Raw genomic sequence first — 14,269 nt, forward strand, 5'->3', positions numbered from 1 at the left:
CTGCCCTTTTGCCAAAACCCTTGATTCCCCTGTTAGTCAAGAATCTATCTTTCTCAGCCTGAAACATACACAAGGACTTTGTCCCCCACAGGTCTCTGCGACCAGGAGTTCTAAAAACTCTCAACACTCTGACAGAAGCAATTCCACCTCATCTCAATCTTAAATTGGCACTCCTTAATTCTGAGACAATGGTCTCTGGTCTGAGAATCTCCACCAGGGAAACATCTTCTCAGTATTTACGCTGTCAAGCCCTGTAAGAATCTTATATGTTTCAAACTCTCATTTTTCTAAACTTCTGTGAGTAGAGAGTCCAAACATGTTTAATCTTTTCTCATATGATAATTGCTCCATACTGGGGATCTTCCTAGTGAATCCTCTCTGAACTGCCTCCAATGAAATAATATATTTTCTTAACTAAAGGAACCAGAACTGTTTACAGTGCTCCAGATGTGGTATCACCAAAACTTTGTTCAGTTGCCACAAGAGTTCCTGACTCCTACTTCAACCCCCTTGAAATAAGGGCTATCATTCCATTGGTCTTCTTTATTACCTGCTGCACTTCTGTGCTAGCTTTCTGTGTTTTGTGCTCAAGTCCCTTTGTGTTGCAGCTTTTCACAGGTTTTCTCCATTCCAAAATTAACAACTTCTCATTTTCACACATTATACTCCATTTGCCAACTTTTGGCCCACTTACTTAACCCATCAATATCTCTCTGTAGATTATTTGTATCCCTCTCACAACCTGCATTTCCACTTGCTTTTGTGTTGTTTGTAAACCTGGCTACCGAACACTAGCCTCCTTCCTCTAAATCATTAATACATATTGTAAACAGTTGTGGTCCCAGCACCGATCCCTATGGAACCCACTGATCACAGGTCACTAACCTGAAAAAGAACATCATCCCCACTCACAGTTTCCTGCCCATTAGTCAGTTGTCTATCCATATCAGCACACTACCTCCCACAGCGTGGGCTCCTAACATGTAAAAGGCTGAAAACGAGTTTTAGGCTCATCAAATAGGAGGGTCAGTGTAAGCTCAGATGAAACATTAGGTTGCTGGGACTTATTCTGTATTTAGCCTTTCTAATATCTTGGCATCTGTGGACAATGTCAACACCATTTTGAAATCTGCGATCGTTGAATCCTGCATTATTTGTGGCATCATTGAGTGTGCCATTTTTAACATAAAGTGAATTTTTCTTCAGAATTTTTTTAAGACAGGAAGCATCTGATTTAACAGACTCTCTCCCAGAGACTGAACACTGACTAGATTCAGTATTCTATTCATGCTGGACACCGTGGCGTAATCATAGAATTTTAGAGCAATCTCGCACAGAAACAGACCTTTCAGTCTAGCTTGTCCATATCGACCAAGCTAAATTTGTCTGCATTTGACCCATCTCCCTCTAAACCTTTCTTTTTCATGTATCTGTCCAAGTATCTTTTAAAAGTTGTAACTGTATCTGCATTTATCACTTCCTCTTGCAGTACATTCCAAACATGAACCAACCTCTGGGTGAAAACGTTGCCTCTCAGGTCCGTTTTAAATCTTCCTCCCCTCGTCTTAAAAATACATCTCTAGTTTTGAATTCTCCCATCCTAGAGAAGAGACCTTTCCCATTCAACTTATCTATAGCCCTCATGATTTCATAAACCTCTATAAGATCACCTCTCAACCTCCTGTGCTCCAGTGAAAAAAGTCCCAGCATATCCAGCCTCTCCTCTCACTCAAATCCTCTAGTCTGGGCAACACCCTGAGCCCTCTACAATTTAGTAATATAGAGGAAGTGCAAATTTACGGTGAAGATGTGCCCCCTGGGGTCAGGATCCTGGAACTTGTGGAACTAATGTAAAGCATCAGAAAAATCATAAATGTAAGAGGGAAGAGACTGGACAAGGAGAGAAGAGAATACTATCAAGTTGAAGAAAAACATTGAGTATACATTAAGAAATGGGCCTGTAATTTAAAGAGTGATCTTGGCACCCCAAAACATAATACTTAAATCTTTTCTGATGACATAATCTTGCATGGAATGACTATATTTTTTCCACAATCTGTCAAGGTCTGATAGATTCCTGGAGTGGAGGGATTGTCTTTTGAGCAAAGGCTAAACAGCTTGGGACTTTACTCAACTGCCAGTTGTTTTTGACAGTTCTTTTGACAATTCACCTGAACAGTTTTCACAGTTTTTGATACTTCTCCTTGACAATTGATCTTGACACATTTGCTTGTTGTTTTTGATCGTTTAAATTAGTTTCAGTTTAAATAAATTTATGCAGTTTTATGCACGTTAGCAACTCAAAGGGATCTGACATTTCTCCCAGATGCTTTCCAGGACCATATTCAAAGGTGTCTTACTGCTCCAAAATGGTATGCTGGCTAATGAATCCATAAAGTTCACACCTGCTCCCACCTAGTGTAATTTGCACACTTCATGTTGCAGACACCCATGTCACCAAAACTCACATGAGTACATGCAGCTGCTGATTTTTATGGACATCTGCCTTGGTAAATTACAGTTGCATCGAATATAGCCTAACCTCATTTGCACCCCCACGAAAATGCTATGTTTCTTGTTCAGTAATAGGGCTTCTAATTTCCAGGCTGAAGTCCACCAATTTTGAAACAAGAAAGAAACTCTGTTATGATGAAATTCCAGGCCTCAGTGTCTGATACCAAAAGATTTATTGGATTGACCAATAACATTTAGATGGTTTTCTCGCTAAGAATGAGATTTCTTCTAGATTATCTAAATATATTAATGAATTAGCAATTGCTTAGCCTCAGACCAGCAGGTTTTGAGCACACGAGAGAGCATCTTAACATTGTGTTGATAATCCTTCAGCAGCAGTTCTTTTTTATCTTAGTGTGCTTCTCGGCATTCAGGCCACAGAGCACACAGTCTCCCATTACACAAATGTTTGGATCGAAACCTGACAAAAACTGCTTATATATCCAGATCCTCTTTGCAAAGGCACATTTCAGGAGGAGATGGGAAATGGTTTCTTCCCCATGCAGCTGACTCAAGACAGAATATTGACATGTTGAAACTCCAAGTGTGCTAGGCTAACAGTGCAGTGAGTCTTTCTTGACACCAACCAAGCTATACCTTAGTGCTTATTTGGAAGTCATACCAATGAAGCATTCTGTCAGATGACCTGACAGTCTGCTCAGAGAACCATCCAACAGGATCCACCATTTTCTTTTCCAGCATTATATGAAGATATAATTGGGATCAAAGATATTTTTCTGCTCAAATGTTTCCACAAGGGACAAGCGGTATTGTTGGGCTCAAATGAATGGAATGTTCTGTGTTAGTAAGGTCTGACCCACCCTTCATAAACCAAGACAGAAAGAACCTCAGTATGTGGAGACATATGAAGCTTATTGTATTCATGTACAGAGTGATAAAGACACTCACAAGCATGGTCATTAACGGCAATGTTGGTTACATTTATTCCGTCTTTATGTTGGGGTTTGTACATCATGTCTTTGTGGATGCAAATCCATTGTCAATATCTGAGTAAAAAAGAAATTGACTTGTGTGATTATCATGAGCAAATTTTGGTAAGGACCAGATCCCACATAGAGCAACATTCGAACCCTTACACACAATGAGCAGCTTCTTGTCCACAGTTGAAAGTAACTGAGCTCCCCTACGCCCAGTTTCTCTTTCAACATGGCAATATGCTCCTTCCAAATATTGGCCCCTCCAAATCACATACCAGTAATTATAGAAGTCTCACCTTATAACAAAGGGAATACAAACTGATCTTTTCAGTTCCTTTCTGCTTGATATGTCAACTTTCATGTGACTTTGGATTCACACTGTAGCACAAAGCTGTCCTGAGAAGGAAATTTCTTGAGACGGAGTTTAACTCAAAACACATTGGAAAATAGTTCTGTTCTAGATAATTTTTGTAGAAAAGTGACCAAAGAATCCTAAAACATGCCAGGGACAATGGAAACAAAAGTAGAAATGAAATTTTAGAATTCGTATTCTTGTTTTAAAGTTCCTTCATGACTACACCTCTCATTGGCTCTATAATCTCCACCACCCCATAATATACTGATATATTTGTGCTGCACTAATTCTAGCTTCTTGAACATCTGTAATTTTAATTATTATATTATTGGTGGCTGTTCCTTCAATTGCTACACCTGAAGTTCTGGAATATGCTTTTACACTTGTCTATTTCCCTTTCTCCTTTAAGACAATCCTTAAAATCAACTACTTTCCCTAAACCTTTTGGTCATCAGATATAATACATGCTTACATGGTTCTGTGCCAGACTTTGTTTACAAAGCTCCTGTATAACCTTGGGATATTTCATTACACTAAAGGCAGTGTATACATACATCTTGTTGTTGTGCAGAGGTGTCATTTTTTAAAGGGGCAAAAGATGCGTGAAAAATCCTTCCTCAACTGTTCACAAATCTGATGCAGTGGTGGAAGCTTCTGTCACTTTTCCCAATCTCAGATATAGAAAATCAACATGTTTCCATGCAAATGTGTCACCTTAAAGCAGGTTCTCTCCCAGTTTTGTGTCGTTATCTTTGTTCCCAGCAAGAGAGACTTGAGTTTCTTAAGTGTTATTGACTACTTATTTTGCAGCATTGCACTCAATGGGGGAGATGTTGCAACAGACTGTGAATGATGGCGTGCAGGAAATAAAAATGGACTTGAAGGACATCAAACGTATACTTGATTCATGTGAGTACACCAGAGAGAAAGGTTCTGCAACCAATTCAACAATTAACTTAAATTGGCTTCTTATTGAGCTGATCCAGGTTATCTATAACCCAACAGCCTAATCTATACCCAATCACACAACAATCACACTTCAACCCAGAATTGATTCACATCCTCTACCCAAGCCTGGTACTAGAAATTGGCGAACATTCCAATTCCAAATCAGCATAATTGACCCAAACTGCAATCCATGACCTCACCAAAGCATGAACACTCAGGAATATGGTAGCTGCTGCTTGACAGCTTTCCTGATCTTTGGAGACATGGTGGTCAGAAGGCCCTCATTTATTCATACTGTTACATTAGCAAGACTTGGCCTTGACAGCACAGAGCAGCTGAGACATCAAAGTTATGAATCGCTCGAATGGGTCAAAAGCAGGAAAATTATAATTGACGCTGCTTTTCTGTGAGCTCCCCATCACTTCCTCCTCTACCTAAGTAACTGCCCCGGGCAAGCAGCATGACATTTAGGGCTGGATACTGACTTTGCATCAATGAGATCTTAATTCAGTTTCAGCCAAGAGTAATGACAGGAATGTTTTTTCGATCAGTGATGTCAGCAGAAATTAGTGAGTATGGGTAGCCACAATAATCATAGAAACGAAATTGTCAATTCATTCAGAGAGTCCAAAGGATGGCTAATTTAGGAAATGGGGCAGAATATATAGAACATAGAATATTACAGCACAGTACAGGCCCTTCAGCCCTTGATGTTACATGACTTGTGAAACCAATCTGAAGCCCATTTAACCTACACTATTCCATTCTCATCCATGTGCCTATCCAATGACCATTTGAATGCCCTTAAAGTTGGCGAGTCTGCTACTGCTGCAGGCAGTGTGTTCCACACCCCTATTACTCTGTGAATAAAGAAACTACCTTTTGAAATCTTTCCTATAACCATCACCCATCAATTTAAATCTATGTCCCCTTATGCTAGCCATCACTATCCGAGGAAAAAGGCTCTCACTCTCCACCCTGTCTAACCATCTGATTATATTATATGTCTCAATTAAGTCAACCTCTCAATATTCTTCTCTCTAATGAAAACAGGCTGAAGTCCCTCAATCTTTCCTCATTAGACCGTCCCTCCAAGCAACATCCTAGTAAATCTCCTTTTAACCCTTTCCAAGGCTTCCAGATCCTTGCTATAATGCAGTGACAAGAACTGTACACAATACTCCAAGTGCGGCCGCACCAGAGTTTTGTACAGCTGCAGAATGATCTCATAGTTCCAAAGCTCAATCCTCCTGCCAATAAAAGCCAACACACCGTCTGCCATCTTAACAACCCTATCAACCTGGGTGGCAACTTTCAAGGATCTATGTACCTGAACACCAAGATCTCTCTGCTCATCTACATTACCAAGAATCTTACCACTAGCCCAGTACTCTGCGTTCCTGTTACTCCTTCCAAAGTGAATCACCTCACACATTTCCACATTAAACTCCAGTTGCCATCTCTCAGCCCAGCTCTGCAGCTTATCTATGTCCCTCTGTAACCTACAACATCTTTCGTCACTATCCACAACTCCACCGACCTTACCACAAATTTAATAACCCATCCTTCTACGCCCTTGTCCAGGTCATTATAGAAATGACAAGCAGCAGTGGACCCAAAACAGATCCTTGCGGTACATCGCTGGTAACTGAACTCCAGGATAAGTATTTCCCATTAACCACCAAGCTTTCAGCTTGTTTTCTTTCAGCTAGCCAATCTCTGATCCAAATCACTAAACTGCCCTCAATCCCATGCCACCGTATTTTGTGCAATAGTCTACCATGGGGTGCCTTATCAAACGCCTTACTGAAATCCATGTACACCACATCAATGTCTACACATCCACCTGTTTGGTCACCTTCTCAAAGAACTCAATAAGGCTTGAGAGGCACGACCTACCCTTCACAAAACCATGTTGACTATCCCTAATCAACTTATTCCTTTCTGGATGATTGTGAGTCCTATCTCTTATAATCCGTTCCGACACTTTACCCACAACCAAAGTAAAGCTCACTGGTCTATAATTACCAGAGTTGTCTCCTTCTTGAACAAAGGAACAACATTTGCTATCCTCCAATCTTCTGGTACTCTTCCTGTAGACAATGAAGACATAAAGATCAAAGCCAAAGGCTCAGCAATCTTCTTCCTGGTTTCCCAGAGAATCCCAGGACAAATCCCATCCAGCTGAGGGGAGTTATTTATTTTTACACTTTCCAGAATTGCTAACACCTCCTCCTTCAAGTCTAGTAGTCTGTTTCTCAGTATTCTCCTCGACGATATAGTCTTTTTCATACTGATGAAAAAGTATTCATTTCGCATTTCCCCTATCTCGTCTGACTCCATGTACAACTTCCCACTACTATCCTTGATTGGCCCTAATCTTACTCTCGTCATTCTTTTATTTCTGATATACCTATAGAAAGCCTTAGGATTTTCCTTGGCTCTATCCGCCAAAAACTTCTCATGTGCCTTCCTGGCTCTTCCTAGCTCTCTCTTAAGGTCTTTCCTAACTAACTTGTAACTCTCAAGTGCCCTAACTGAGCTTTCACATCTCATCCTTACATAAACCTTCTTCTTCCTCTTGACAAGAGATTCAATTTCCTGAGGAAATCATGGCTCCTGTGGTCAACAACTTCCTCCTGTGTGACAGGTACATATTTAACAAGGACACACAGTAGCTGTTCCTTGAATAAGCTCCACATTTCAATTGTGCCCTCCCCCTGCAGTTTCCTTCCCCATCCTATGCATCCTAAATTTTGTCTAATTGCTTCATAATTGCCTTTCCCCCAGCTGTAACTCTTGCCCTGTAGGACAGTATTCTGTACTTGACCAATCCTTATCCAGGAATGCTGACTGGGATTTGCAAAAATACGGCATAACTGGTATCTTCTTGTGTGTACCCAGCCTTTCATGAAATGTTTCTCTCCATCCCTTTCAGACAATGAGAAATTTTCTGCCCACCCAGTGAAGCATATTTCGGAATTAAAAATAGATGACATTGAAATGGAAAACAAATCTTTCATGGAAACTGACAAATTCAAATATTACAAAGGAATGCTTTATGGATTCCCAGTGGCCATTAAACGTTTCCTTAATGTTGGATTTTCTAATCTGAAGTGAGTATGGATTACAAACTGTCTGAATTCAGCACATTCTCTCTCGGCAACATTTCAACAAGGATTGATGTTTCTACCCTTTTTTCCTTCCTCTAGCGAAATTCAGAAAACCTTTTACAATGAGGCTCAGTCCATGAAGCATTATGAATCGCCAAATATTGTGCGAATTTATGGAATCTGCATTAATCAGAAGGGTAAGCTAGTTCTAGGCATAAATTTAATAGAAGAATATGCAATAAAGATTTGCATTTTTGTAGCAACCTGCACAATTTCAGGACTTCTATTGTTGGTGGCGAAATTTGTGGCAGAACCAAGCGAGATGTCTGATGAGGCCTATCTTAACATTCGAGTACCTCACTGCATTTTTTACTTATTTGATGAGTGGTGAGGCAAATTTATCGCAATGAGGCAGTGATTTGCCAATTAGAGGGGATTATTGCTTGTTTAAATGCCTCATTAACAGCCAAATTTGCCTAATTAATATTCATCTTCCTTTCTTACTAAATGCACTAATTAAGCTATATTTAGAGAATTCTTAGCATGGAAGTTGGGAGTGAATACCTGATGATTTAAGCTTGCTTGGCTCTGGGCACCAACTTCTCAAGACTTACACCATGGGCACCAGCCACGCACAACCCACGTCCTTGGACATTGGTATCTGACAACATCGTAATTTTGTGCTCAATGGCATGCATGCAGCTCATGGACTGGTGCAGGTTGCATCTCTGGGCTCTTCGCTTGCTGTCATAGCACTCATTCAGTTTGAGCCCACCCGAATGCCCAAAGCATCCTGTCTTGCATGGTCTTGCCTTGCTTTTCAGTACATTTTCCTTCTCAGACAGAGTTACCAGTTTACATTACTTCTGTCTTGCCTTGCCATGTAGTACAGACAGAAAGGAAGAAACTTTGTCATTGTTATCAGCAAGCCTTAGTCAAGTCCAGAGAGAAAGCCTTCGGTCAGGGGTTCCTGGCACAATAAGTCAAGGACAGCTTTCAATACCAGCCCAGGGGTTTGGACACAGTCAACAGCTTGCGATGGTCAGGATACTGTCAACACAAGGGGTGAGATGCCAAATGTCAGACAGCCCACCATTCATCTTGACTCTTTCTGCCATACTGTTCGCTGTTTTCCTCCTGGAATGAGAATGATGCTGGTCTTTGAAGGAGATAAAAGTGGGTGGCACAGTTATTTTTTCTCACGCAGGTGGGGAGATGTCTGTGGGTGAATAGGCAGTAGACAGGGTATGCACAGTTAGGGGTGTCAGAGGTTGGGGTGGGTGATGCCAAGTGGTAAAAATGTTACAGGCAATACTAAAAATGGTAGAGCAAATGTCTCGTGAAGTGGTTGTAAAAACAGAAATGTATCAAAAAGAAGGTGGTGGATCATGCTAGTGGCATGGAGAAAATTATTGATTGTGCATTCCTTCACATAGCTGAAACTGCACTCATCCAGGCATTAAGCTCAGACCAGACTGGCATGGTCTGTTATTGTGGTCTTCACTGCTAGTCCTGGAGAAAGAGAAGCACCACTTCATTCAGCAGGATCTCCAGATGCCTACCTGCAAAGTAGGGCAACAAATTTGCCATTGTCTACCATGTCTAGAGCAATTGGCAGGGACCATGCAGAGCATCTCTGGACTAACAGTGCTTGTCTGTGTGCACAATGGCTTTTTAAGAATGGTGTAAGCGCCAGGGCTGCCAGCCATTTCTAGGTTATCCTGACAGTGAGTGGAGGATAATAAGATGTGTATAGAATTACACAAGAGGGACATTATGGGGTGGATGGGTAGCTGATGAGACAAGTTTAGTCGAACAAGGTGAGAAAACATAGTCAGCCTCATGGCAAACATTTGTTACTCCTTCCCGCCAAAAATATGATAAAACCTGCCATAATTGGATGTCCATCAGGAAGATTGGCATTTTAAACTTTGCTAACATGACCAATTTCATATCTTCTGGATCACCAAAGGTTGGAAACTTGAACACATGCTTATCTGAATTGATTTTTGTCATGGAAATTAAATTAACATGACTCAAATGCTAGCGAGAGCAAAGAAAAAGTTTTATTACAGGCCTTTGCAAAGGGACCCTCTGCACGTGACAAAACACCTTACACAAGGGGTCCCGAGTATCATTCATATGGTTCCTTTATACCATACTTCGCTCAGCCATATCTCACCACAAGGACAATCAGCTTGGGAACAGTTCAAGCCCTTTTCCACAAAAGGAGTTGTTTTCCCATTCCCTTAAAATTGAAAAAACTGCTACCGCCCTTGTGTTTTCCCCTGACTCTGCCAAATTAGATTGTTTGCAAACAGTCTGTTCACAGAATTCAGTGAAGTCAGGCTCTCTGCATTAAATTGACTTAGTAAGGCATTCTTTTACAGATTTCACAATAAATGTCAATTTTGTTAATTTTCCATTACAATTTTCTTCAATATTTTATTCACCCTCAGAATCTCCTCAACTATAAATGTTTTGTCGTGTACTTAATTTTAGCCATAGCTGGAATTGAGTTTAATCTCAGGGACACAACACTTCAACTGACTAATCAAACTTCTTAAGTGTCTGTTTATACCTTGGCTGCAAGACCTTCTATGAGACTTGGTTCAATTTATTGGGATATGATTGTCATCCTTGAAGTAAGATAGTTGATACAAAATCACTTGCAACTTATTTTGTTTCATATCCAATCCTACACATTTCCAAGTCTCTTAAGACTGACTACCAATCTTAGAACTCCTTTTATTTTATTCATCATACACTGCCTGAATTCTACAGAACTTCTCCACAGAAGATTATCAGTGTGCATGATAAAGATGCCTGCTAGTTTCTCCTTAAGGTACTGGGTCTTCTTTTAACTGAATACAATCCACATTCAGCAGAATTGACCTGACTGAGAAGTACCATGGGCGGCACAGTGGTTAGCACTGCTGCCTTACAGCGCCAGACACCCGGGTTCAGGCAACTGTGTGTGTGGGGTTTGCACATTCTCCGCATGTATGCGTGGGTTTTCTCCGGGTGCTCCGGTTTCCTCCCACAGTCCAAAAAATTGTGCAGGTAAGGTGAATTGGCCATGCGAAATTGCCCGTCGTGTTAGGTGAAGGGCTAAATATAGGGGAAGGGGAATGGGTCTGGGTGGGTTGCTTTTCGGATGGTCGGTGTGGACTTGTTGGGCCAAAGGGCCTGTTTCCACACTGTAAGTAATCTAATCTAATCTAATATTTTATTCTGCCCATAACTATGCTTCTTTAATTTTCATAATCTCACTTCTATATTGTCAACTTTCTTGCAAGACTTCAAAAAGACTTTCCTCTGAAGTACTTTTCTTTGCAAAAATGCAGCTTTTATAATGATCAATTTGCATTCCCAAAACTATCTTAATAAAAGAGCTAAAATAAATGTTTTTAGACTTCCTTTTCCTGCTGTACAGAAGTCGACTAATTTTTGATCTCTCTTCGAAACCCTCGTCATTAATCTGTATTGAGCCTTATATGTACTGTCCAGAAACAGTTATAGAGTCAGAGAGATGTACAGCATGGAAACAGACCCTTCGGTCTAACCCGTCCATGTCGACCAGATATCCCAACCCAGTTTAGTCCCACCTGCCAGCACTGGCCCATATCTCTCCAAACCCTTCCTATTCATATACCCATCCAAATGCCTCTTAAATGTTGCAATTGTACCAGCTTCCATCACTTTCTCTGGCAGCTCATTCCATACACGTTGCCTCTTAGGTCTCTTTTATATCTTTCCCCTCTCACCTTAAACTTATGCCCTCCAGTTCTGGACTCCCCGGCCACAAGGAAAAGACTTTGTCTATTTATCCTATTCATGCCCCTCATAATTTTGTAAACCTCTATAAGGTCACTCTATCCCTAATCAGTCCTTGCCTTTCCAAATATATGTACATCCTGTCCCTCAGGATTCCCTCCAACAACTTGCTTACCACTGACGTCGGGCTCACTGGTCTATAGTTCCCTGGCTTGTCCTTACCACCTTTCTTAAACAGTGGCACCACGTTAACCAACCTCCGGTCTTCCGGCACCTCACCTGTGACTATCGATGATACAAATATCTCAGCAAGAGGCCCACAATCACTTCTCCAGCTTCCCTCAGAGCTCTAGTCTTCTGTATGTATTCATCTGTGCAGTCAGACTACCTGCCCCTGTTTAGCATCTCAGTGTATTCACTAAGTTTTTCCAGTTCTCCAACTTATTTTGTTTGACATAATTTTATGAAGGTATCTTCTAATTTATGAGTAGCTATAAACCTTCTTGATCATGAGGACTTTTACTTCTCATGAGATTTTGAGCCTATTCTAATGACATTCCATTATCAAACTACATTTTCTACTTGTGCTCCTATCTCATTCTGGACTATCATTACAAGATCTCCTTCTCCAATCATTAGAATTCCCTTCAAAAGTCCATGGTTTTTTTCTGAAGACAGTGTGCACATTCAGATCCACTTTTAAAACTCATACTGCATTTTCTGCCTTCAAATTCTTTATCTCCTTCTGCCAATCCATGATCTTATCTTCTGTCCCTCATCTTGCACATTTCAGCTATGTTCGGCTAGTGGCTTTCTTTGCTCTCTCCATAATAGTATCCTTACATCCAATGACATTTTTTCTGGCAAAAATATGACTTAAGTAGCAAATTTAATTTGTTGTGCATGAGATATGTGTCACTATGACTTTGTCCATAGTCAGTCACCCCTTCTTTTGCCAAAATGCACTCATCATAATTGTCTGATGTGCAAAGTTCAAGATGCCACATCACTTTCTATAACTTGCTCCAATTCTATAAATGTAGAATCTGTGCCAGTTAACCTCAAAACATCCAAATCTAACAGTCTGATCGCCATGATGTAAAATCTTACCCAGAACATTCTACTTATTCTGTCGTTCTCTTTTAGAGCATACCATTTCCTTGGATTGAATTTCTGCTTACCTTTTACCATGTTGTGAAGCTTGCAGAATTTTGTCTGAAGCCTCGGTCTTAATGAATACCCTCTCCCTATATGCAGGACATTGAAGTGCTCAGAAAAAATGAAGCAATTTGCTAAGGGATGATCACTCACTAATGAAGGAAATTTTGGATTTTTTTCAAGAAACAATTGATATGTAGCACTGACCATTTACAGTGAGTTCTTTGCAGGAACACCTATGATAGAACAGTTCCACTGAGAGTTTGTAAAGTATTTGATCTATTACTGCGTGATTTCTTTCACAAACTCCATTGCTAAATGACATTTTGGAGGTGTACACATTCCTACAATGTTCAGATTTTCACATATATCTTTACACTTATTATTGGCAAAGGATTCCACCATTGTCAGTGAGATATTGAGCCATGATCCCAAACCAGTCCTTTTCCATTTTTCTATTATTTTGTATGCAATCTTCTTTTTCTTTACTCTAAGTTATTGGAGACATACTAAATGTAGTTGCTAAATTCAATTTCCACTTTTAGGCTGCCATCCTCTGCTGCCATTGTGAATAAACTCAAACTATGAGAAATCAGCATTTCTTTGCATACAAAGCCCAAAGGCTCTCTTCCGCAATTCCAGTTGTTACTCTTGTTTATGTAGATAATGATAAATCAATAAATAGTCTTCCCCTATTTTTCTTCTAACCTTAATTATTTATTACGTCACCAGATGTGTGGCATTGTGCTAACTACTAACTGAAGCTGGAAGTTTACCTTGAGAGAATCCTAGACTAGAAATCCCAAGTCTTCTCACACTTCAGACTTCTGAATTTTCTCCCCATTAAGAAAATAGTCTATGCCTCTATGCTTCTATGCTTCCTACTAAAGTCCACGATCTTACACTTTCCCATACTGTACTCCATCTGCTACTTCTTTACCCACTCTCCGAACCTGTCCATAGCCTTCGTTGCTCATTATCCTAACCCGTCCAAATCCTTCTGGAGCCTCCCTGCCTCCTCAATGCTACATGTATGTCTACCTATCTTTGCATTGTCTGCAAACTGACCCAGAATCCCCTCAGTTCCTTCATCTGGATAACTAATGTATAAAGTGAGGACCCGAGGGCACAGCCTTTGGGTGAAGCGAATTCCTTTCAGAACCGAGATAAGGAGAAACCTCTTCAGCCAGAAAGTGGTGAATCAATGGAATTGCCACAATAGGCTGTGGAAGGGGTTGTTGAGTGTATTTAAGACTGAGATAGATAAGTTCTTGCGCAACAAGGGGATCAAGGGTTACGGGGAGAAAGCGGGAGAATGGGGTTGAGAAATTTATTAGCTGAAAATGTGTTGCTGGAAAAGCGCAGCAGGTCAGGCAGCATCCAAGGAGCAGGAGAATTGACGTTTCGGGCATCAGCCCTTCTTCAGGACTCATTCCTGAAGAAGGGCTGATGCCCGAAACGTCGAT

The 14,269-nt window shown here is 40.6% G+C and overlaps 1 protein-coding gene across 2 annotated transcripts in view; it reads left to right on the forward strand.

Moving 5' to 3' along the window:
* Positions 1–14,269, forward strand: part of LOC140453207 (mixed lineage kinase domain-like protein) — a 44,523-nt gene that overhangs the window by 11,041 nt on the left and 19,213 nt on the right. For both annotated transcript variants that reach the window (XM_072547750.1, XM_072547749.1), the window contains exons 3-5: positions 4,618–4,716; positions 7,694–7,871; positions 7,968–8,065. In XM_072547750.1, the coding sequence (XP_072403851.1) occupies positions 4,618–4,716; positions 7,694–7,871; positions 7,968–8,065 (375 nt within the window). The remainder of the gene's footprint in view (positions 1–4,617; positions 4,717–7,693; positions 7,872–7,967; positions 8,066–14,269) is intronic.

The sequence above is a fragment of the Chiloscyllium punctatum genome, chromosome 26 (genome assembly GCF_047496795.1).
Source record: "Chiloscyllium punctatum isolate Juve2018m chromosome 26, sChiPun1.3, whole genome shotgun sequence".
Taxonomy (NCBI): domain Eukaryota; kingdom Metazoa; phylum Chordata; class Chondrichthyes; order Orectolobiformes; family Hemiscylliidae; genus Chiloscyllium; species Chiloscyllium punctatum.